At 47.6% G+C, this 24,427-nt stretch overlaps 2 protein-coding genes and 1 long non-coding RNA gene across 5 annotated transcripts in view; 1 reads left to right on the top strand and 2 right to left on the bottom strand.

The window, feature by feature from the left end:
• Positions 1-1,951: 1,951 nt before the first annotated feature.
• Positions 1,952-4,586, bottom strand: gbx1 (gastrulation brain homeobox 1). 2 transcript variants are annotated; one of them, XM_029253792.1, is made up of 2 exons: positions 3,963-4,586; positions 1,952-2,755 (listed from the first exon to the last, which is right to left on the bottom strand). In XM_029253792.1, the coding sequence occupies exons 1-2, from the start codon at positions 4,372-4,374 to the stop codon at positions 2,205-2,207; spliced, it is 963 nt and encodes a 320-aa protein (XP_029109625.1). In that variant the 5' UTR covers positions 4,375-4,586; the 3' UTR covers positions 1,952-2,204. The 2 variants fall into 2 exon arrangements, with proteins under 2 accessions (XP_029109625.1, XP_029109624.1); XM_029253791.1 differs by having other exon boundaries at positions 1,952-2,722; positions 3,927-4,586.
• Positions 4,587-9,580: 4,994 nt separating this feature from the next.
• asb10 (ankyrin repeat and SOCS box containing 10) lies at positions 9,581-14,030 on the bottom strand. The gene is made up of 5 exons (XM_029253790.1): positions 13,704-14,030; positions 12,172-12,439; positions 10,977-11,481; positions 10,251-10,364; positions 9,581-10,165 (listed from the first exon to the last, which is right to left on the bottom strand). The coding sequence occupies exons 1-5, from the start codon at positions 13,933-13,935 to the stop codon at positions 9,980-9,982; spliced, it is 1,305 nt and encodes a 434-aa protein (XP_029109623.1). The 5' UTR covers positions 13,936-14,030; the 3' UTR covers positions 9,581-9,979.
• The window catches only part of LOC114910981 (uncharacterized), a 32,921-nt gene continuing 20,849 nt past the window's right edge, over positions 12,356-24,427 (top strand). The window contains exons 1-2 of one of the 2 annotated variants that reach the window (XR_003797832.1): positions 12,356-12,423; positions 15,462-15,625. This is a non-coding gene — a long non-coding RNA (uncharacterized LOC114910981). Of the gene's footprint in view, positions 12,424-15,231; positions 15,626-24,427 lie in introns of those variants that run through there. The other variant, XR_003797831.1, reaches the window with a different exon arrangement.

Below are 24,427 nucleotides of genomic sequence, written 5' to 3' on the forward strand. Positions count from 1 at the left end.
CCTTTTTTTTTTTACAGAAATAAAGCGTAAAAACAGACACAACACACATTTATTTCCCCGATAAACAAAATACATTCACATGCAGCAGGTGGCGTTGTGGTTAGGGCTGTTGCCAAAGGGTTCTCGGTTTGAATCCCACCTCCTGCTGTAGTGCCCTTTATCAGAATACTTACTCTGAACTGATATATTAACAATTACCCTGCTGGATAAGGGGTAAATCTGTGACTTTCTAACATAGAAACTGAATTGGACAAGATAACGATAATGACAACACCAATAACACCACCACCACCAACAACAATAGTAATAATAATAATATGAGATGTATTTCCCCTCTGACTTCTTGTCTTGGCATTTCAGGGGTCATTTTGAGAAAGTTTTTAAAATCTCTTTTTTTTGGTTGATTCTGTGAAATATTTCACGTGTTTAACTGTTAATGTCTTAATTAACCTCAAAGCAGTAATTTATTCTTAACTTCACGTTTCCAAATAAAAATGTAATGGTTTCCTTTAGAACTAATAAACACAATTACATTTTGGGTAAAAAAATAATTTTGATCTAAAGGAAAATGGATATGCCTTGTCCGACAACTTGTGTAATTTCAAAGATAAAATATATAGAAGGCAGTAACGACACAGTTTGCCAGTTAAAAATTAAATTCGTACTTTCGGAAAAAACACAAAGCAGCTGATTCTGTTGGTCAATTCTCGTGGGAAATATGTCTTAACATTTCATTGCATTATAGCTTATTCATTTACATTTTTTTTTATTTTAACGCTTGATGCATTCCATACTTTGGGCATAAGTATGAAATGGTTGTTTAATAAATTAACTTATAGTCAGAGGCGTATTTATATAACATTTTCAATCTTAAAAATTGTAACGTAAAAATATTTCCAGTAATGGTTTCACATAGAAATTAGTAAAAAAAAAAAAAAAGTAGAATATTTGGTTAGTTTCTCCAGACAGTTAGTTCTTTTCCAAATGTAGGTAAATACATATTATTTATAATAAGCTACTTCTAATTCTTGCGGGTATCGGGCTTCGTTATTTTTCTGTTCACGTGCGCGAAAAACCCTTCAAAAACAAAATCTACACAGGAATATAAAGAGCCCGAACAATATTTCAAGCGTCACACTCATTCTCTCACCCTATCAGTCACTAATTTGATATTAATTTTCTATGAATTATTATACTGAGCTAAAATATTTACAGATGTGTTCGGCGTTTTTGAGTGGTTCCGAGGAATATATAATTTAATCATGATACGTGACAGTGATATGTCTCACTTAGATGATTTATTTCCTTCACAATTTATTTTGCACAAACAACTTAACTGTCCAACACAGTTTCTACTGCACCTAAAGGAGAACACTGTCAGGAACATGCAAACTGCTGGGACGCGCCAGGCAAATTATGAGGGTTTTTTTTTTTTTTTTTACAACAAAAAAAAAGAAAAAAAAAAAGGGGGGGGGGGGGGGGGTCGGCAGGCGCACACAAGTGAGCCTGTAACATGCAGACCACACCATAACATATAAATATTTTTTTTTTTTTAAAAAAGAATTGTATTCAATCTCATTTAATAGTGCACTCTGTGTCGTCTTGACACACTCAGTATTTACAAATGTACAGTATAATAAATAATAAGGAGGCGTGTACATACTCCAGAACTGGTTCATGGTGAACTGGGATCCAAAGTATTTCCGTCCATCACTGTTGAATTTTAGGTGAGTCTTTCGGAATTGCGACATGTCCTTGTAATTAGCACCTTGGCAGTGAAGCTTCATGTTAAACGAGGCAAGACACACGATGCAGTAGAAGAACAATGTCGCTTTGTTTTTGTTTTTTTTTTTTTTTAATTACAAAAAAAAAAAAAAAAAAAAAACCAACCTCGCAAGCGCCGATGTCGGAATTCCTGCGCTCTGCATCATGCTGTAGGTAACACACACTCCGCTGGGGGCATCTTCGCTGGCGGCGGGGCAAAAGTGGACACCTGTAGACAGTTCGGAGCCTTGTTCAATCTGTTGATGCTCACCCTCCCCAAGACGGGTCATGGCCGCCACCTGCCACTTCCATCAGTCTTTGGATGCTGACCATCTCGCAGATAGTTCACGGCCACCATCGCGCACATCGTCCGCGGCCTTTTTTTGCTCAGTCTGCTGATGCTCACCACCCTGGCTGTGCGGTAGTTGAGGGCCGCCCGTTCACGGCCTGCTGCCCTGCTCTATCTGCTGATGCTGACTCCGGACGGCGAACCGGTTCACGTGCACGGGGATGGGCACCACGATCTTGGGGTTCCGCACGGGCTCCCCGGACCTGTTGTTCACGTTGCCCGCCTTGATGCGCTTCCACTTGGCCCTGCGGTTCTGGAACCAGATCTTCACCTGCACCTCGCTCAGCTTGAGCGCGTGCGCGATCTGCGAGCGCTCCGTGAGCGACAGGTACTTCTTGCAGTGGAACTCCTTCTCCAGCTCCAGCAGCTGCTCGCTCGTGAACGCGGTGCGCCGCCGCCGGCTCTTCCCGGCCGAGGCGCCCGGGGCCAGGGGCTCCTGAGAGCCGCCCTTCAGCTTGCTCTTCTGGGACAGCGAGCCGCACGTGTTGCCGTCCGAGAAGCTCTCGTTCTCGCTGTCCCCGGAGCTGTCCTCCTCGCGGTCGCTGCAGGGGGTCTCGGCCGACTTGAGGTCCAGCTTCTCGTCGTCCGAGCTGTACAGCTTCGTTTCTCCTGGGGAGGCAGGAGAGGGGGGTGGGGGGAACGTGAGGAACTGAAGCGCGCCACACACACGCGCGCACACACGCGCACGCACGCATTTTATTCTATATACACAGTCGCTCTGCTACACAAGCCCGTGTGACGTAAGTGAACATGTTCAGCTGAACACAGCATAAAAATAATAAACCCGTTATTTCTTACGAAGCGTTAACATTTTCAAACTGTCCCTTACACATATGAAACCTCGCATAAAACTTATTCAGAAGTTGAAGCGCTTTTTCTGACTTTTTGTCTTTTTCCCCTTTATTTATTTATTTATTTTTACTAATTAATTAAATTTATTTAATTTGTTATTAAACGTGTCCCGCCGTTAAAAGCGGCGCAGTGAGTAAAATAGCGAGAAAGGACAAACAAAGTGCACCCCGCTCTCTTCTGGATCTGCCTTTTCAAACAGTGCCCAAGCCAAGTAACTTTGCCGACGCGCGTGTAAAATCACATTAGAAACAATTGATGATAATTACCGGTATTTAATAACACTTGTCTGTACAACCGTGTTTTAGTCCCGTCCTGTTTTTCTTTCGGTCAACGTCACGTTCTTTTTTCTTAATGAAAAATTGCACGTATCGTTTTCCGGAAAAAAAAAGAAAAATAAACGAAAAGAGTTTTTTTTTTATGAACATGTTTATCATCAGTTCCCAATCAGCAAAAATTCAACAATCCAATCAACCTCCTGCAACTTGTTCGTTTACTGTCTGTTTGTGTGTAAGAAAGTCCTGCACCGATGTCTGCATTATTAATCACTTTAGTAGCATTTCATGGCAGTTAGCTACTCGTTCAAAATACCTGCACATGTAACGACGTATATTATGCTTTTGTATTCGTATGTTCCATATTCGGGCCCACATTCTAATGTGTAGTAAATCAATGTATCGGTATTTTGAAAACGCCGGAAACAAACGAAAAAGAATCATCATCATCATGCTACGGTCACATAACAGTATTTACCATATAATTTCCTTACTCTTCGCTCTTCCACAGCTGAAGATCGCGAACAGACGGCAGGCTTTAACGCACAACTGCCGAAAAGCGGGCATTCGGACGAAACGTCAATGAACCGGGCGGTGGGACGGCGCCGCGCTTGGAGCGCGCGACGAGCGGCAGCACGTGCCGCGGCGCTGACAGCGAGCCGTACCGTACGTGACGCGGCGCCTCTCACCTGCGATGCTCTGGAAACTTTCCGAGAAGTTGAGCAGCTCGGAGCCCTTGTCCCGCGCCAGCAGCTCCTCGGACTGCGGGCTCTCCTGCCTCCTGGCCCCCGGATCGGCGCTCAGCCGCGGGCCCGGCATCTCCTGCGGCGGGTAGAACGTGTCGGGAGGCTCCGAGAAGCTGGGCAGCGTGGTGGTGAGCGCCACCATGGAGGGCATCCCCTGGCCCAGGCTGGCGCAGAACGTGTTGGTGAGGCGCCCGGCGAAGGAGGCGAGCGGCGCCAGCGGAGGGATGCCCGACTGCAGCGGCGCGTGCGACAGCGCCTGCGGGATCACGAGCGGCCGGTACGGCATGAACATGGGGTAGCCCGTGTAGAGGAGGTGGCCCGGGCGCGGCTGCGGGCTCCCGATCAGCGAGTCGATGGAGAAGGCTGTGCCCTGGCCGCTCGGTCTCTGCATCTCTGGGGAGGGCGGTCCTTCAGGCTCCGCACGTGGCTGGTCCTGGGTTCGAGGTGGGGAACAGCCGTGTGCCGCTCCGCGCGCCGCCGCGCCGCGTCCCGTGGACCGCTGCAGATGATGTGAATATTAAAATGACATGGAGGGGCTCCACTCAGGTCCGCTCCTCGGTGGAGAACATTCACAGACTGAGAGCCGGAGCCGGACTCCCTCCTCTCTCACTGGCGTCTCCTTCTGTTTGTCGTTTGTCTCTCCCACACCGCCCCCCCCCGTACCTCACACCCTCCCCCCCCCACGCGCGCGCACACACACACACACTCACTCTCTCCCTCCCTCTCTCTCTCACACACAAACAATCACACACATTCTCTCTCTCTGACACACACACTCAGTAACACACACTCTCTCCCCTTCTCTCACAAACACATCAACTCTGGCACTTTCTTTCCTTCTCACACTCACATTCTCTCATACGCTCTGACTCACACGTGCATCCTGTACTTTTCTTAACCTCCCTCCGGACCCTTTCTGTCGGACACTTTCTCTGTGCCTCACACACACACACACAGATACTCAGCGTCGTTGATTCTCGCACACACACTCTCTAGGTGTAGTGCATTTTATTGGCACGACTTTCTCTTGTACGTTCAGTGTCTGGCACACATTCAGTCCCTCTCTCACGCGCACGGATGCTCCATGCTCCGTGCCCCACACACACACACACACGCACGCACGCACGCACACACACTCCTTAAGCTCATCACTGGCGGTGGAAGAGCGCTGGGGGCTGCAGGGGGGCGTTGCCCTCCGGACTCATCCATCTTCCTCAAATTACGCTTCATTTCCTTCTTCAGCTCCTGACTCTTTGGCGACCATGAGAGGCGGCGGGTCCCACTGGGCACCAATAGACAGACCCCACCGGGCCCCCGGCTCGCCCCACACCGACTGCCGCACGGAGACGGTCTACACCCTCTCCCTTCCCTAATCGGTGGCCACACCAGCCAAATCAACTATTATTAATTTTGATTGATGATTAGTAATTACTTTGCATTCAGGGAAGCGACATAAAACAAGGGGCCCTTTGTGGGGGCCGGAGGAGAAGAGCAGCGCAGGCAGATGTTTCTCCCCCACTTGTGTGAAAAGAAAACCTTTTCTTCCCAACCAACACAATGTATTTGGCCTCGCAGAAGTGCAAAGATAATTATCCCCCGGAGAGGAATATTGTGCGCACAACGGATGAGAATGAAGGACTTGAATGAGGGGGGTCAACAGGACTGGAACGGAGCTTCACGTCCACATGTGCGGGGGAAAAGTGAGAAACAGGGCGCGCGGGGGGTGGGCTGGGGGGGGGGGAAGAGCCGCACACGTCACAGCGCCCGGCCGCTCACTGCGGTCAACAGCACCATGGACATTAGTACGAACCGCACTGCGGTAGGAACTCGTGCGACTGTTCCCTGCTTGAAATTATGCGAAATCCTGGAATTTCCCAAATTTAAACTCGTTTTAAGATCAATCAACGTTAACCGAAACAACATGTATGCATGGATTAAAGTCATAACGTTTCAGCTTCATTTATGTAACTTATAAAAACATATACGAATGCAAAGCCATTAATGCGGCATTCATTTTTTTTTCTATCGGTGTTTTCTTTCTTTTTTTTTTTTTTAAGAAAACATTCTTTTATTAATTAATAACAGGGACCTTTTTTACAGTTTTTTCTCTGGGTGTTAATTTCACTTGAAACCATTTTACGGTTCGAACACCATTTCTTGCTGATGGTGATTAGCCCCCATTGAGTCCCGGGGGGCTGCAGCTCTCCAACTGGCCCTCTGATTGCATGAAGACATAAACATATCACCTCCGACTCTGATTAGCAGTGGAGGGCCGCGCATGCTAATTATTCTTATAATTGCAAATGAGTCCATTGAGCATCAGCTCCCTTTGATGTTTGATGCGCGGGGAGCAGACAGCTCTCCGGGAGTGGACTCGGACGCTGACACTGTGACACTGACACTCTGAGAGTTACTATAGTCACCCCCCCCCCAGGCCAACAACATCATCTCTCCGTTAAAAAAATGTAAGGATTAAAACTTTTACTATCAAACTTTTATTGCGAGGTGACAAGTTCCCTTGTTCGTTCACTATTTTCCTCAGGTCCTACAATGGCCTTAGTGTGGCCCACATCAGCTGATGGACAGGAATAATTAGACGACTGAATTGAGAAATTGGGGTAGGAGAAAAATAAAAGAAAATATTTGTCGCCATATAATGTCGCTGCAATATTATTGTGGGCTATAAAATGAAATAATCAGGCAAACGAATACCGAGTAGTATAAACAACAATGTAATAAGAAGTCGTTAACACAAAACCTTTTCATTAATAAGAGGTTTTAAAGCAACACAACAGTAGTATTATTGAAAACAAGGTTAGCTGTACGATGTCCTGCCAAATAACCCGCGTCATTTAGTCGCTTCACCTGACACGTGGCGCCCTGGTCACCGTGACACCGTTCGGGCGGCCAAGGACACAAAAGGATTTACGGTTTTGACTGAAATACAGTTGCACTTGTATTCCATTCATCATTGTTGTTCCGTCTTTGTTTTCGAGTCATTCATATATACACGTACCACCGTCGGATCACAAATCACTTCTTAGATTTTTAAGTGCTTTAAGCAGCTATCGTGCGTACCGTTTTTACTGATTTGTGCTTCCTTTTCGTTCTTGGAAAGGCACGTGAGCCATCATGTTACCTGCGTGTGTGTCAGCGCTCACATGTTGCCTTGTCTTGCGTCCGTCGGACGGTGCGTCTCGTGTGTCTCCACACCACAGCTCTCATCATCATCATCATTCCGTGATTCCCCATCGCCGAGCGTCCGCAGGGCTTCCTCCTCTCTCTCCGCCGACTCGAGGCTCGGCTCGCTGCTCACCTGTGCCTGTGCGCGCGCTCCCTCCTCGGCCTCGGCTCGGCCTCGGCTCGGCTCGGCGCGGTGGGAGGGGATGCGGGGATACGGGGATGCGGGGATCCCGCCCGGGCAGGTGCTTCTCGCAGAGCCGCGTGTCCCGGCCGGGTCGGCGGGGGCCTCCCGCCGCACTTCTCCGCACCGCGAGGGCATCGGGGGGCAGCGCTGCCGAAGCCGGGACACGGCGCGTGGCAGTCACGCATCCCCCCCCCCTACGCGTGCTTTCTTGGTTTCTTCACGGAGGACAACGGGACACCCAGCCGATCGCCCGCAAGTCGCCCGGACATTTATTGATCTTTTTGTTTTTTTTTTGGTTTTTTTTTTTTTTTTTTTACAAATTGTCTTTTCTCACTATTATAACGGCCCCGGGGTTGTCTGGACGTTCTCGTCACGTTCCGTGTAGAATAATAATAATAAAAAAAAACTAATTGTAACTTAATTTTAATGGACTGGGACAATTATTATACGATTTACTTACTAAAGTCAAAATAATTTGTTTAGTCGGTCACAAATAGAATACAGAATTTTATGTATATATAAAATAGTTGCATATATGTAACAATTCTCTGTTACAGTTAATAAGGGGTATAATTTATTTCTTACGTAGCGCTCGTGCACAGTGTGTGAAAACATGATGTAACCAGTGACTTCATTGATTGACTTTTTTTTTTTTTAATTGATGCACAATTACTTAAATCTTTGTTGGCGGGTTTGACTCATTTTTCGCACGTGCCGTAACAGGTTGAAATTAAACTTCTTTCTAATTTTCAGATAAATATTTGAAAAACAAGCTGCTGAAGTTAAGAAAATAGCCCACGTTATTTTACACTCGCACAGGATTAATTTACTAAATACATAATCCATTCTTGTATTTATTCTATTGTCACGTATGTAATTATTATTGCTGCTCGATTTACTTGTTATTAGACGCATTATAGCAAGTCAGTGTGTTGTACCCCGCACTGTTAGTAAAATTTTGTACTTGGTATAATAATTTTACAATCAATAATTCCAGATGGATGAATTATATGCGATTTAATATTTTTACATTAAGAGTATTCTTTTATTTTTAAAGGTAATAAAATTCACATATATAACCAATGAAACAAACTAGACCCTTTAAATGTTCAGGGAAGTTATTAAACCATCCTATTAATTTGTCCGAGATGGAATATAATTATAATTACAATAAACTTCGCTTATTCTGTTTTTTGCAGCCCACATAATCAAGAGTTTGTACTCCACATATATTTAAGTGTACATTAAACTCCTCATTAAACTAGTTCACGAAATTAGTTACAAAACTGAGCATGTTTATATATTTATTGTAATATGTACATATGTAATATACACATTAGATATTGTAATATACTGTACGTACATTGTGTTTATTATACGGGCATATAAAACACATGCACGTTTTTGCAAAGTATCTAAGATAGGCGTTCAATTGGTTTCAATAAAATTATTAGTAGTTATTAGTGTTTATTTGTGTTTATTAGTAATTATTAGTTTAGACGGTGACATATCGATCAGTAGGTATGTATTTCCACAGATTGTTTAAACTTAATATTTGTTATTGCTACGATTATTCATATTATTTATTACTCTAGAGAAGATTTCCTGTTTTATGGCAGTTTTTCTCCAAAGATAGCTGGGATTTCTGTGAAAGTGTCTGTCACAGAAAAGTACTTTGTGCGTTCAATTTAAAGTAAATGTCATGAAATTCTTCTGGAAATCGTGCAAACAGTCCTTTGAAACGCTGACTGTATGTAAGCAATTTAAAGGCTATAGCGCCCTCCTGTGGACCACAGTGGTCATTATGGGAAATAAAGATGAACATTTATTGTACAAATCAGCCTTTATCAAAGTTTAACATAAACTGAACTGTATTAGAATATAACAGCAAATTAACAGCAAAAGGTTCACTTTAAGTTTTTCACTCAGGGATTTTGGACTAATCAGCAAATTGTTCAGCAAACTCCACTCATGCATCTACTTTAAAAAGCTACTAATAAAACAAAATGTATTTACACACATGTTTATCTGAACTCAGTACATATTCGCTGCAGGCCAACGGCAGTATTTTCCATATCTGAATGGTATTTAGTGCACTTAAATTATAATTCATAATTCTTCGTTCAGCTGCTCTGGTTTCCTCTCACAGTCTGAAGATATGTATTTCAGGTGAAGTGACATCTTTAAACTGCCTGTAGTGTGTGTGTGTGTGTGTGTGTGTGTGTGTGTGTGTGTGTGTGTGTGTGTGTGTGTGTGGGAGATTGTCCAGTGATAGACTGGTGTCCTGTCCATAGCGTACGCTGCCTCACACCATATATTTCAAGGACAGGCTCCAGACCATCGTAACCCTGCACTGGCAAAGTAGCTATTGCTTAACAGATGGGTAGATGAATGTGAGGAAACGTGCTGGTTTGGGAAACACTGTGTGTGACGTTCCGGTTTCGGTTGTAGTGTGGTGATCTTTGGGATCCACGTGGACGTATGAAAGTCGGAGCTGCCGTGAGGTGTCCGGGGGACATATATTAGCCCAAGGGGAATCAAGGCCTGTCCAACAGCGGACACGGAGGCTCCTGTTGTCCGGAGCGTCTCGAGTGGCCGGGCCGTGGGCAGCACAGCCCCAGGGACCCCCTCAGTGGACGTAGTCCCGGAAGTCCAGGAGCAGGTAGTTTTGCAGGAAGGTAGGCAGGCCCAGTTTGGGCACCGCCTCGTGGACGCGTCCCTCCAGAAGGAGCCTGAGCTTGCAGCGCGCCAGGTGCTGAAGGGAGCGCGGCGTCTGCTTCAGGGCAAACAGCGACTCGTAAAACTGGCGGTGCTCCTTGGGGGGAGGAACGGAGCGAGCGTTGACATCGGGACGACCGCGCCTCTGGACGTCTTAAGGGTGTCGGCATTCAAAGACTCACCTGGAACACGTCGGGGGGCACGGCCTCACTCCACGCGTCGGTGATCTTGAGGCGGTCATATGAGTTGAGGAGCACCTCGATGGTGCGGGGCGATGTGCAGCAGTACTTGAGCACCTGACAAAGACACGAAAGAGGTCACCTGTCATAGAGTGTCGCACCGGAACAAGAGTGTCACCGCACTTCTTCGGCTCAGGGAGGGAACTGCACTCATTGTATCCCCCAGAGATGTTTCTCTCTGACCGAAGTGGAGCGAAGCAGGAGGTCAGAGAGAGAGAGAAGCGCGACCCGTAAACAAGGTGTCGTGTGTGTGTGGTGCGGTTCTCTCCTGCTTGGGACACGGGAATTGGGTGTTCCTCGGGGGCGTTCCTCTGAATGTCAGCAGCAGCTGAACACTTGGCAACACGAGCAGATTGGACCCCCTCGGAGGGATTCCCAGCAAAATCGGCAATTAGGGCTAATTAATCTCTTATTAACACTGCCTAATTAGGAGTCAGGCAATTTGTCTGAAACAAGGGGGAGTGGAAAAAATTAAGGAAAGTGTCTTTTTTCACACTATTTCTGAGTGGCGTGATCCTCGTGTAGAAATGATCCACCGAACAGCGGTCCTAATTTTTGTTTCCGCCGGTCACGACCTAAATGACCGAATCCTCCGGCATCTCCCGCGTGTGGGATCGCTGGCTGTCTGCCGGCGCTGCCGTGACCCGCAATGCCCCGCGGCACTCCTACCTTGGCCAGGGCCCCGGGCCAGACGCGGATGGAGCCGTGGTTGAGCAGGGCGCGGACGACGCGCTCCGGCTGGTTTCTTGACTTGTAGGCCGTGGCTTTGAGCACGTTGTGCATGGGCGCGTCGCCGCTGTAGCACATGCAGTTGACGCTGGCGCCGCGGCGCAGCAGCAGCTCCACCACGTCTGGGTTCACCTGCTTGCAGGCCATGTGCAGCGGCGTCTGGTTGTCACGGTCCTCCGTGTGCACGTCGGCACCGGCTCGCAGCAGCATCCTGCACACGCGCAGATAGCGCTCCCGGTCCTCGGGGGCCTGCGGCTCAGAGCACGCGGCATTCAGCGGCGTCTGGCCCTCGTCGTTCTGCTTCTCCACCTCGGCCCCATAGCGCAGGTACAGGTCCACGTGGTCCAGCAGGCCGTGCCTGGCGGCAACGTGCAGGGGCGTGTCGTCCTCCTCCAGGCTGCGCCCGTTGGCCGCGGCCCCGAACTGCAGCAGGTGTTTGGCGCACCTGTGCGCACAGGTGCGGTGCAGGAAAGTGAAAAGACACAGTTCGTTTCAGGTGGTCCTCAAGGAGAAATGTGAGAAAAGTACTGATAAACATGGTTAATGTCTCTCGCATTTTGCCATTCCTAACAGGGGCCGCGTGGCTTTCGCTCTATAAAGTGACACAAACTCCCGGCGCTGAAGAGTCACTCAGCTCAGCGTGGAAACACAGGTGCACGTCATTGATTGTAGGGGGTGGGGCTATGTTTCGACTCAGGGTTCGAGCAGAGAAAAGGGTAGGCACAGTGAACTGTTTAAAATTTTAATTTCGCTCGGTGACTGTGTTGCTCAATTTTAATGACATCATTATTCAAACCCACTGGTCCTGCATGGGGAGGGGGGGGGGCACAGCTTAATAACACATTCCATGTAACTGAGGAAAAATGAAAGTGAAATGAAATATAGCTTGATTATTGGGATATAAGTGATTCGAACTGTGCCATAAATGGTAGGATACGATTGTGCACTTTTTCAGAGATGCAGCGTTGTCGTTTTGGTCAGTATGAGAATGAAGTAGCCCGGTCCTCCAGAGGAATCCCACACCACCTTACACAACTCAAGGTGTAACTGCTGCGTCCTCATATTTGTCCCTGCAAGCATAGCTGTGATTTTGCTGTGAGCGACAGTCTCCTCTCCAGCAGGGGGCAGCACTCACTCGAGGGACTCGGGGCTGGTGCACACGTGCAGGGGCATGAGACCGTCCTCGTTGACGGCGTTGGCGTTGGCCCCGTAAGAGAGCAGCAGCCTGGCGCACTCGCCGTGTCCACCCTCGCAGGCCTCGTGCAGCGCCGTGGTGCCCCCTGGCGAAAGCGTCACGTCGGCCTCCCTCCGCAGGAGGTGACGGAGGCAGTCGGCGAAGCCCCGGCCGGCGGCAATGTGCAGCGGTGTGGTGAGCTCCTGCTCGTAGGTGAGTGACCACAATCCTGAAGGGGGAGGGGAGGGGAGGACAGGATGGCACCCGCTCGAGTTCAACACACTCGGACATACAAAGGAGCGCAGCTATTCAATTTTGTCCTCTCTAGTGGACAAATGTTTTTAAGGACATCTCGCAGACTGTACACGCTACGATGCCTAATGTCCTAATGTACCTTCTGGAGGAATAACATATGGTTGGGAGTAAGGCTTTCTAGAAATCCAAGACATATATCCCAAAGCCTTCTCTGCTTATGTGTCTTTTCTTACAGGCCAACAGGTACATTTACACTTATTTAGCAGACACTTTTCTCCAAAGCAACTTCCAATGAACTCTATGTAGTGTTATCAGCCCACACACCTTATTCACCGTGGTGACTTACACTGCTAGATACACTATTTACACTGGGTCACTCATCCATACATCAGTGGAACACACTCTCTCTCTGTCACTCACACTATGGGGGAACCTCAACAGTATGTCTTTGAACTGTGAGAGGAAACCAGAGCACCCGGAGGAAACCCACACAGACACAGGGAGAACATGCAAACTCCACACAGACTGAGCAGGGATTGAACCCACATCCTCTCACACCACCCAGGTGCTGTGAGACAGCAACGCTATTCGCTATGCCACCGTGGCGCCCCAGGTTGCCATGCAGGTGGCGCTGTGATTAAGATACTCAGCACAACACGGTTCCAAGTGAAAACTTGGTGAGGGCTCTGGCTGCTGAACCTTTGAGAATGGTAGCTGAGCTGTGCGGGAAAATATTCAGCTGAATGACTGGGCAGAAGGGCACAGTAATGCAAGCAATAATAACCGTACAAAACACACCAGCCGTCTCATTAATTTAAGCACTGCCTTGATTTATTCATCATAAACAGCTCGTTCAGAATTCGTTGCGTGAATCTGACACCGGGGCAACAGGATTTCAATTTCAACTTCTGAGCAACATTCGAGAAATTGCTCTCCGCTGCCAGGACACCGATGACCCCGGCCACACTGGGGCTGAACATGAGCCTGATGTGCCAAAACCGAATGCCGCTCCACAAATAGTCCCAGTTTTCCCTTCACTATAAACAAATGCAGTAAACCAGGGACGGACGGACGCCCTCCCTAATAACGCTTTAATGTTTGAGCCACATCTTTTGTTTTCCTTTTTGCCTACCGTTAATCTTGACCCGTTGTTAGCGGCCCACCTTGTTGTAGAGACGTGCTAACGTGCTAACGTGCTAAGATACGGCGGTAGCCACGCCTGCTGCCATGTGACATACTTAAGCTCCTGTAGTTGAGCCTGTAGTTCATCCACTCCTCGATGTCGCTGGTGTCGTAGATGGCGTTGACCAGGTGGCTGGACTCCGGCTCATCCGTGATGCTGATGACGGTGAGCTCGTCGCCCACCAGCAGGGCGTGCCAGAACTGGAGCGTGTGGCCCGTGGCCTTGGCCGTGGCGATGACGTCGCTGCGGATTTTCTTCGGCTTGCGCCACTTGATTTTAGTGCTCATAGTAGGTGGTCTGCGGCGCGGTGGAGCGGCAGGAAAGCAGGGCCCTCTGGGTAAACACCCGAGCGGCGGCAGCAGCTCAGTCCCCGGAGAATATACCTTGCCCGTCTGGGGTCTGCTCACACATCGTGGGTTAATTTAAGTGGGGCGCGATGTTATATGATACGTGTCGAGCTGGGAAAGGCCTGCAGGTCCAGGCACCGGGACAGGGGCGTCCTGTCTTACAGCTGCGAAAGGCTTATCTGCACAACAGCACCGAAAAGGCCTGCTTACATTGCCAAAGACCCGTGTTGATATTATCAGTCATAATCTCACCGAGGAGGAAATATGAGGTGTGTCTTAGCAGAACGGTTCATTACGCCGGGCTTTTAATACAATCATGTAATTGAGGGCTGTTCATTTTTCACGAGTGATGGATTGACTTGAGCAGAGCAAGAAAAGGAAAGCTGGTGCGAAACTTCCAGCTCATGACCAGTCTTTTCATGAGCGTCCCTGGAGTTGCACTTTATTTAATGACGCCGACCGTTTCCTGCTTCGAGAGATTGTGATTTGCATAATTTAATAACCCTCAGGTAGCTGTCTTCAATGTGCGGCAGTGATCGAATCAAGTGGTACTGGATCGTGACTGGCAGGTACCATTAGTCTGGGAGCGACAAAGCTCAAAAATGGCTGCAGTCACAATAAAGTTCAGATCCCAGTTCAACAACTGTCTGCACACAGATTTATTTGTCACGTGCACCTTTTGTGAGCGCCTCAGAATTTACCATGTTGCGCACACAAAATGCTTTTCTTTGGAAAATCATTTTCCATATAGGCCCCATTTCAAGTAAATGTCCTAATTTGCTGTGTTGGGCAGATTTTACAATATATTATATCCATGAATTTTCCAGAAGAGTAATCAAATTGATATTTATAATATTGCAAAGAATGTATTTTGTTTCTTTTATGAGTAAAACGCACAGAAGCTTCAGTATCGCTCTTGGTGTAACATGGACACAGTCCTGCTGTATGACTGCACTGTATCAGCAATAAAATGTTTGATGCTTAACAATCTTCTTAATCAGTTGCATTTAGGTGGTATCTTTACTGATAGTATCAAACACACACACACACACACACACACACACACACACAGTTTCAGAACCGCTTGTCCCATACAGGGTCACGGGGAACCGGAGCCTACCCGGCAACACAGGGCGTAAGGCCAGAGGGGGAGGGGACACACCCAGGACGGGACGCCAGTCCATCGCAAGGCACCCCAAGCGGGACTTGAACCCCAGACCCACCGGAGAGGAGGACTGCGGTCCAACCCACTGCACCACCGCACCCCCTGGACTAGTATCAAACAATAAATCTGAATTGTATCATCATATAAGTTTTGCTGCCCTTTTCTTTTTCATTCAAATGCCGAAATGTCACGTCCGAGTTCGGATTCAATAAATCCGTGCCAGTTCTCATCACAGTTGCTGTAATTATTCCTCTGCGATGTAAATGGACGAATGGCTGAATGCGGAATATGCGTCTCGCAGGTGCCGGTGGCCGAAGAGTGACACGTTCTGCATGTGTCGCGCGATCCTCCGTTGAGGCGCCAGACGTAACCGAGGAGACGAGAACAACAGCATCCGGGGTGAGCCTGTGTTCATCGCCCCGAAGCCCTGGAGACGCTGACACACCCGACACAGCACAGCTGCAGGTCTGTAGCTCAAACGCACGTGACTCAGCCTGGCATCACGAGTGGCGGTAAACAAAGAGCACGACACCATCGGCTCTCCACATCCTCTCCATTTCCTATAAATAACCTCTTGAGTCCCATCCAGTCCTCTAAATATATCCCATCAAGTTAGCCATCGGAGTGAAAGTGAGAACTGTTCCAGTGAAGCTGTTGTGATGAAACGACGGCTATAAAATCACAGATTTAGTACAATTCCCTCATAAATACAAGTAAATTTATTCAGCAGTGCTGTCGTTAACAGGTAGTGTATTTGTTTCAGCCTCGATCGGTGATTTTGCTTCATGTCCGCGTAGGTGGCGTCACGGCAGCGTTTGCTTTCTGCAAGCGTTGAGATTAATGAGGAATAACGTAGTAACTTGTACTTCGGATCCTTTTAATGTGTCCAGAGTGATGATTGTTGAAGACTTAAGCTCATGAAGGAGAAACCGTTAACCTTGGCCAAACCGACAAACTGACACGCTAGAGGTACAATATTGTCACTTGGCCAGATCTGGAGACCACTGTACTTTTGTCCTCTTTAAGCATCCTATGGTAATTTATGACTACATCTTAAAGATTAATCTCCAGCATAATAACATTTAGTGAAACAATGTACACAGAGTAATGTTAAATAAAGTTTGTATATTTTCAACAAAGGTTTTTGCAGATTATTGAATTCGATTTTGTTTGGTTATTGTATTTAAACGAGATCTAGAGCCGGAAGGTATCCCCCTCCTGAATATTTTGGGAATAATGTGACTGTTATGCGCTGCGTGTTACTCCTGTACATTTCAGGCCGTCTTCCAACAGATGTGCGCTTCATCCATTCACACAGCTGAACATTTCGGGTGCAGTTTGTTTTTAAACGTGCAGCAGCAGGTGCCCATGGTCAGATAGATCGCTATGGGTACTACAGTCAAAGCTCACAGTCAAGCGGGTGGCATCTCATCATATAATGATAATGAGGCTGCGGTATGAAGTGTCACATATTCTGTCATTTTTTTATGAATGTGTCACTTTGGATGGTTAACAGCACAAACGGACAAGTTTTGCAATGCGCTGTACTTCCCATCGCGTGTCGATGGCACAAGCATCTTGTGCCCCGCAAGCCCCGTGCACGGTCACGACAGCTGACGGCCCCCTCATGGGGCAGGGGTCCCGCCTGCTGGAGGGGTCACCCTCATTCCTTACCCTGGTTTCTGCAAATCCAGCGCATGTCTCCGCCTCGCGACTCCACCACCAGGTTCACCGGCGCCCCCTTGGGGAACAGCCGCTTCACAGCCTCCAGGTCCCCTGTGAAGAGGGCGTTGTGGACCACAAGGTCGCGGCACACGAGGGGCGGGCCGCTGGGGGCCGAGGCCGCCCGCGTCGGACCCTTGTCCCAGGCCTCCCTCTTCGGCAGGTAGCCGGTGAGCCGCGGTGCAGCCAGCAGCTTCTGGCGCCTGTGTTGCTCCAGCAGCATCTCATCGGCCCGCAGGGAGCGCAGCGCCGAGGGGCTGAAGGCGAAGGACATGTTGCGTCCACTTCCACCGCGTGAGTGAGTGAAACAAAGCGCTGCGCTCGCTCTCGCCTGGCGGTACCGACAGGCTGTTTTGACACCCGATATCATCACCCCCGCCCCCAGTCGGCCCCTAGTCGGCCCCCGTCGAACCCCGGTGGCCCCGTCGCTCGTGACAGACTATTTATAGAGCGGGTACACTCCGCTTCCCTCAGCTGCGCTCCTGTCCGGTGCAGAGCGCTCTCTTCTATCATTGTAAAACCATAGTAGCCATGTGTGCTCTTGTGTACATGTAAAGTACACCTCTCTCCGTGTGCCTGCGGTCTCCACAGAATGTATTTACCGCAAGGAATGTGACTAATGCACCAGTATAACCGCGCTTCAAAGATTTCAGAGGCAGAAATATTTGCCCATTTGGAACACGTCTAACCCCGATCCTTTCCGTCATTTTCAAGCGAAGCCCGTTGCCCAGTAAGGGCTTCGCTGGAGATCCTGCTGGTCAGAAACGGGCTTTGAAAGCTCGACCCCTTGAGGTCTTTGGGTGGGATGCGATGGAGGGTGAGTGCAGCCCGAGGGACGCTGACCCCGAAGTGCAGGGGGCGCTGTGCCGAAACTCTGCAATGAGCCTGTGTTGCTCCCTCCGGAGCTCCGAACAGCAGGCCGAGGGCGTGGTAAAATAGCCAGTGTGCGGTACAGGGGAAGGCTTCACAAAGACTAGATTGCACAGCTGGTTAGAGCTGTAGCTTTCGCACTCAAAGAGCCTGGTTCAAACCCCTATCCTCGCTTCCATTCCCTTGACTAAGGCATTTACCCTGAATTGATAGAGTAAAAATTACCCCGGTATATAAACGGGCAAATGAGTATAACTGGCTTGACGTAAAAACCACACACTGTTCGCTTTTCGGAAAAGTGATCCTGCTTTGACTTTTATTGTTAAGGGACAGTCCTAGGTGATCAGAAACACTAGAAGCTTCTCTTTGTTTGCTGAAGCTGGTAGTTTCTTCTGCTCTTTTGCATTTTTGGTGCCTGGACGGTTTTGAACTCCCGTACTGTGGCCTGCTCCAGTATTGTCTCACATGATAATTATTTTGTTGGTGATCAGATGGTTTTATCCAAAGTGGCCAACAGTTTGATCAGTTGATGTGGCTTGTTCGCTTTCAGGACCAACGCAGGAGGGCTCCTCCTGACCCCGGGGCCAGGGACCTCCAGGTTATGAGTCCATCTCTTTAATACACCAACCACTATATCTTTACAGTAGCTCCTCTGCGTCTTTTAATGACACTAATTTGTCACTTCATTCAATAGCTCTGATTTGAATCTCACATTAACACAGTTTGCTGTCATTTTACAATCTGTAGTTTTATTTTTTAAGATTTTATTAAGATGACCCATAGCAGTGTCATATAACTGAATGAAAGCGATGAAAAATTCAGCATATCAGGCAGAAATTGGAGACATGGCGGTAATACTGTTTATTGTCATTTAGTAATTCCATATTATACATTATACATGACTGATGTTGCTGAGATTTATTTGTGAGTAGCACGTTATTGAATTTATTCATCCTGCAATCAATGCAACTTTTAATGTTCCAGATGTGGCTGTTTTATCTTTTGTACATTATATATTGTTCACTTATGTGTTCAGTTCAGCACAATCTTAAATAGATTAGTCACCTTTAATAGTGCAGTGATGGATTAATAACCAGCAAAGCTGCTTTAAAGGGTCACGTGTGACTTGTACACGGTGCAATAGGTGCTCCTCTGAGACTGATGGGAAAACGGGAGCGGTAGCCCTTTCCAGGCGGGCAGCTCCTTCCCGCGATGGTGAGCGATCGCAGAGAAAGGGGGACAAACCAGCCCCAACCCCCAGCCCCCACCCCCCACCCCATCCGCTAGCACCACCTCCTCCGTGCTGCACATTAACAGAGCGCAGCTACATTAACGGACATTAGGGCGAATGCGGCTCCACCGCTGTTCCCCCCCACGGCCCCCCCGGAGCCCCACGGGCGACGTTCCGTCGGTGGCAGGACAGCGCAGCTCGCCGCTCTCACGCCTGCGTTCGGGGCATCCCACAGACATGCTACATTTGACTGATGAACAATTATTTGCCGGGGCTGGGGAGAAAATGGACCCCACTAAATGTTCCACTCCGCTTTATGGGCCTCGCTACTTCTAAAAACATAGAAGTTGTTTCTCCTAAAGGCCGCCGATGCCCGCATCTGCTGCATGGCACGGCTCCCACCGTGTCGCGTAAGAAGTTAAAAATGATATCCTGCTTCGTAACTCAGTGACCGTGGTCATCGTGTACCGGCGCCGTGTGCCGTGGACGGTTTTGGAGACGCACACTCGGGTGGGTACTGTTGGTTCGGGCCTCCTTCCGTGGCATCTTATATAGAGTCGTAGCCTGGAGCAAATCACCCCGTCAGGGCGAGTCTCCCGTGTTGCGAGTGACGCTTCGCAGGTGGAGCGATGAGGGCAAATACTCCGGGGCAGCGGCGAACGGTGAGAGGGTCGCATTCGTGGCCTCGCTGCGCTTTGAGTACACGGAGGAGACGCTCCACAAGCCATTAGGCACAGGAGCCCCTCCTCGCACTGGCAGAGTTTGGCGAGAGCCCGAGTCGCGGGCCCGCAAGATGGATCGCGCAGCCGCGGGGGGCAGCAAACCTCGTCTCGCGCGCTCCTCAGACACGCTGACCCGCGTGTGCCGGCGGAACCGCGAGAGCTGGTTTTCAGCGCTTCGGTAATAGTGTAAAATCTCTGTAGCTGACCGAGACGCGCCACACGGTGTCGAGCTCAACGCCGCAGCCGGTGCACAATTTCATAGCGCCGACGAGCGAGGCCCGGGAGGCTGAGGACCCGGGGCACCGCCCGCCAGCACAGACGGTCAGGCGTGGAATTGCAAAAAATTCCTCGCAACACATTTTGACTTACACTCAACTGTACAGGACTCTGAGAGTCAGAAAAATTGAAATGCGTTCATATCGTAAGGTATATTTCATATCCCATCTGTGATCGCAATGGCCACCGGATTGAAACGTGGTCGATCTAAACTTTCAAGCAACATCCCTTCCGGACGAACTCGTAACAGAGATGGCATCCTTAGCGCGGTCGGCATGTTTGGCATTTCACCGTAGACAATGGAAATGTCAGAGGACTTTACTCTGACTTTTATAAAATAACATTGACAAGTGTGACATTTGTACCGCAGATCAGAGTTTTGTCCGTTCGCAGGAACAGACGTGAAGCCTTTGTTACAAGCTATTGTCAATATTTATGCAAGTTGCCTCTTTTTTATCACTGTCTGTACTCTCCTACCGGAGCATTATTCATATCTTCAGTAGAAACTATTAAGTTATCGTATAAATCGTGTCTCAGCACCGCTGAAGCACCGGCATCTTTCCATAAGGCCGTAAGAACCTCAGTGCTTTAGTGCCGTTAGCGAAATTGCGGTTATTTCAAACTATGTACGTTTTCTCAAAATAAACCATAATAAGTTTTGTATAAATGTAACTTTATTCCAGTTGTGAGGAAAATGTCCAACACGCAAGCAGACCGCTTTATAAAGCCGTATACATTCGAAAGGTGGTTTCAGGAGTAATGATAATGTAAATGTGGCAGAGAAAAGGGGACTCATCGTCAAGAGGAAAATTATCGTTACCGTCCTTTGAAACTTACATGCGCTGTCTGTGTATGTAGTTTAAAATGCACATGTAATAATAATAATAATAAGTACCCACTACACAACAAGCTCATGTTTATAGTTTCATACCATTAGTGGTCACATACCAACATGAGGGGTTCATACAGTATATTTGTGAATCCTGATATAATATGTGGAATTAAGAAGACTCCAAAATGACATCTTTTTCTAATGCAAAAAACTGAAGAACCTATGGAGTAAGAACATATAGCGTGGATCATCAATGGACCATTATATTTATTCAGCAAAAAAGCACCCTACATGCTACAGTACAGGCGTTTCAGATAAATTATCTATACTGACTGCACCTCGTCTACCAATCAGATAAAAAGCAGACAGGCCTAAAACATATTTTAATGTCCAAAACGGAGGATTTCTGCTGAAGTGCGGCGCTGTTGATGTTATTTCTTTAAAGATATTACCCTTCCTTTGCTCATTTCCATTTGGAAACACGAGCTCAAGACGTCCCAGACATACCTTAACGATGGAAATCAATGCAATCTATTCGATTTTACACTTCGATAATAGATGTCACATTAACTGAAGGCATCTAAGAGTTCCGACTTTGCAAACACACATTACCAGAGAGAGACGGGTGATATTGTATTTGCTGCCGATGTGCATCCTTTTAAATGATATCTATAATGAGTTTATAATATGCATCTGGGCTACCTCCTCTCTACTTTGATGTCTTCTAAATGGCCCGGGTGTCATCAGCAGAACATGTAGGCACTTTCCCGCCTCATTGACTCCCAAATGTATTTTAAATATCATTCCTGGTAACGCAATTATTTAAAACGCTGAACTAAACACTTACTAATGGGGGGAGAAAGGCAGTGGCTTCAGAAAAAAAAAAAATCATCTCTCAAATGGTGGGCATTCAATTTTTCGGAGGCACCAGGAGTTTTGGCGACAAACAAAAAGCAGCCTGGCAGGGGTGGGGGAGAGGATGTGGGGGGGGGCAGCTGTACTTCCTGCCCCCCTGCCAGCCCTCTGGACAACCCCCTCCCCCACAGCTACCCCCGCCTGTCGTGTTCGCCCCCCGCCACCAGGGGGAGTGCAGTCATTTGCTGGACAGCAGTCCGCTGTTTGTAATTTGTGCAATTAGGCAATTAGTTCCTGCTGATTATGGACCTCCTGCTTCTGACTGAAGTTCTCTGTGTGCACTAATCACTGACATTCATACATTCAAGATACATTATTAATACAAGATGTATTGATTAACACATACTAATTAACAGATTGTCTTTACATGATAATAATAATAATAATAATAATAATAATAATAATAATAATAATAATAATTGATCCCCATCCCAAGACCTTCAGCTATATGTTCTCTCAAGAAGACTCTCGAACAGGTTTAGTTTTAATACCAACTGAGAATTTGTGATATCCAAAAGAAGTGGAATAATACTAATAGTTGTTAAATAATGTAATTTACAAATAAATTTGGAAAATAATTAAACTTGCTGTTTAAATGCACAGTTTAAAGTGTAAAATGAGAAAAGGAAAATGGACAGTTTTTCACTCAAAATTGGTTATGTATTTTACGCATTAATGGGAAATACTATTTTAATTTGATCTTTTACACGTTTACTGTGTTGTTCTCAAATGTTGAAATTGAAAATGAAATAAAAAGATATATACCCTGTCATAAAGGTGACATACTGGAGGAATAACCAAATTCTGTCCTTCACCCAATTAATGTCTTTTGATTAATTTTAACTTATTTCATTGTGTTCTGTTTCCCTCCTATACCATTTCTCAGCATTAATTATACATGAATTTTACAGTTACATTTTTCTTCGGAATTTTAACAACTATCACGTCGTTCTCAGGGTTTCTTTCTCTGATTTCACTTTAATCGGTGTAACAGTGCTCACCTGCACTCACTTGTTTTCTGCACTGATTTAGTTTGTCGGTGACACTTCCGGCATGGCCGCTGCTGTGTTACGTGCTCAGACATGATCAGTCTCGCAAACGGGATGATGGGAACCGTGACATGTTGTCCCAGAGCATTCGCTCGGTACCGTTGTTCAGGCAGCTCGTTTCCCGAAATTCCCTGTAACAATGGGTGTAATCTCTCTGTGCTGGAGTCAAGCGACGGACCGCGCCGCTCTTAAAATAGGTGTCAGTCATGGTTCATCCAGCGATTCTGTTTTCGGCTCTGTCGCAAACCGTTTTTCAGAACTTGCCGAAGACGATGTTCCGTGATACTTGTTGATATTTGTTTCCAATGGGAAAGACGAAATTACCGTTATGGTCTAATTAAAACACAAATACGAGTGTGTTCATGGTACGGATGGTCGCTGCTGCACCACACCTCCCTATAACACACTTTCACCCCACAGATCTATCGCTAAACCCTCAGAGGGATACATTTTAACTTAAAAAGTTACCAAAAGTATTTTTGTGCTTTTTTTAAACATTAATGTGATAATGTGTATTACAGTACAGTGCAGTATGTGTTTACTACAGCACTGAGGAGCCCCTCTGTTGGCCCCTGCTGTGGCTGCGTTTAATTCACTTTTAATGTACGAATAGCATCCTAAATATAAAATAAATCACGTGTGTAAAAATACCATTTACATTTTGCTTCTAAATATTTGTAGTTTTTAGGTATCTGTTGATAACGACACACACACACACACACACACACATTGTCCGAACCGCTTGTCCCATACGGGGTCGCCGGGAGCCAGAGCCTAACCCAGCAACACAGGGCGTAAGGCCGGAGGGGGAGGGGACACATCCAGGACGGGGCGCCAGGTCGTCGCAAGGCATCCCAAGCGGGACTCAAACCCCAGACCCACCAGAGAGCAGGACCCAGTCCAACCCACTGCGCCACCGCATCCCCCTTGATAACAACATCAATAACTATATTGATATTGATAACAGCAGGCCAGGGCAAATTAGCAACGTCCGGTCCACATTAACAATATTTAATTTTCCACCATTTCTTATGTGAAAGAATAACCCTGTTTCCTGTTGTTTCACTATAATACGCACTTTTCGCCATCCTGTTGACCCCGCTCTGGGGTCTCCTGTTGAGTTTACCTCCTGTATGGTGCACGAAATGAGCTGCTCTCCTTGTCTGGGCCAGCTGATAGAACATAGGAACATGTGTATGGTACCAGGGTAAAGTTTGGATCCCATTTCAGTGAAACTTCTCCGAGCTGTTTGTTTTGGGAGCCGTTGCCCCGACAAGTGATGTCACACCTTCGCACCTTCAGGTTTCCTGCGGGTCACCGAATGAGTCGCCACTTTCCGTGGGTTCGCACCTCAAGGAGGTTCCCCGCAGCGAAGCGCACCCCCGAGCCCTGCGTTCTTCCCACCTCTGAGCGCAAATTCCCACAAAAGCTCTCTAAGACCCGGAGCTCCTCGTCTCGGGGCCTCTAGCACTGTCCCTGCGCACGCGGCCTCTGGAAGGAGGACTTGCTGGTTGCTGAACTGTGGGTTAATGGAAGCTGTGGAGCACACTTGGCACATATGACTTCCCCCTACCTTAAGGCCCTAAGCCCTCCTCCTGTAATGCATCCAGTCTGTCATTACGGATTCCAATTGTCTCCCGACGCTCCGAT

This window comes from Scleropages formosus, chromosome 7, assembly GCF_900964775.1.
Source record: "Scleropages formosus chromosome 7, fSclFor1.1, whole genome shotgun sequence".
NCBI lineage: Eukaryota > Metazoa > Chordata > Actinopteri > Osteoglossiformes > Osteoglossidae > Scleropages > Scleropages formosus.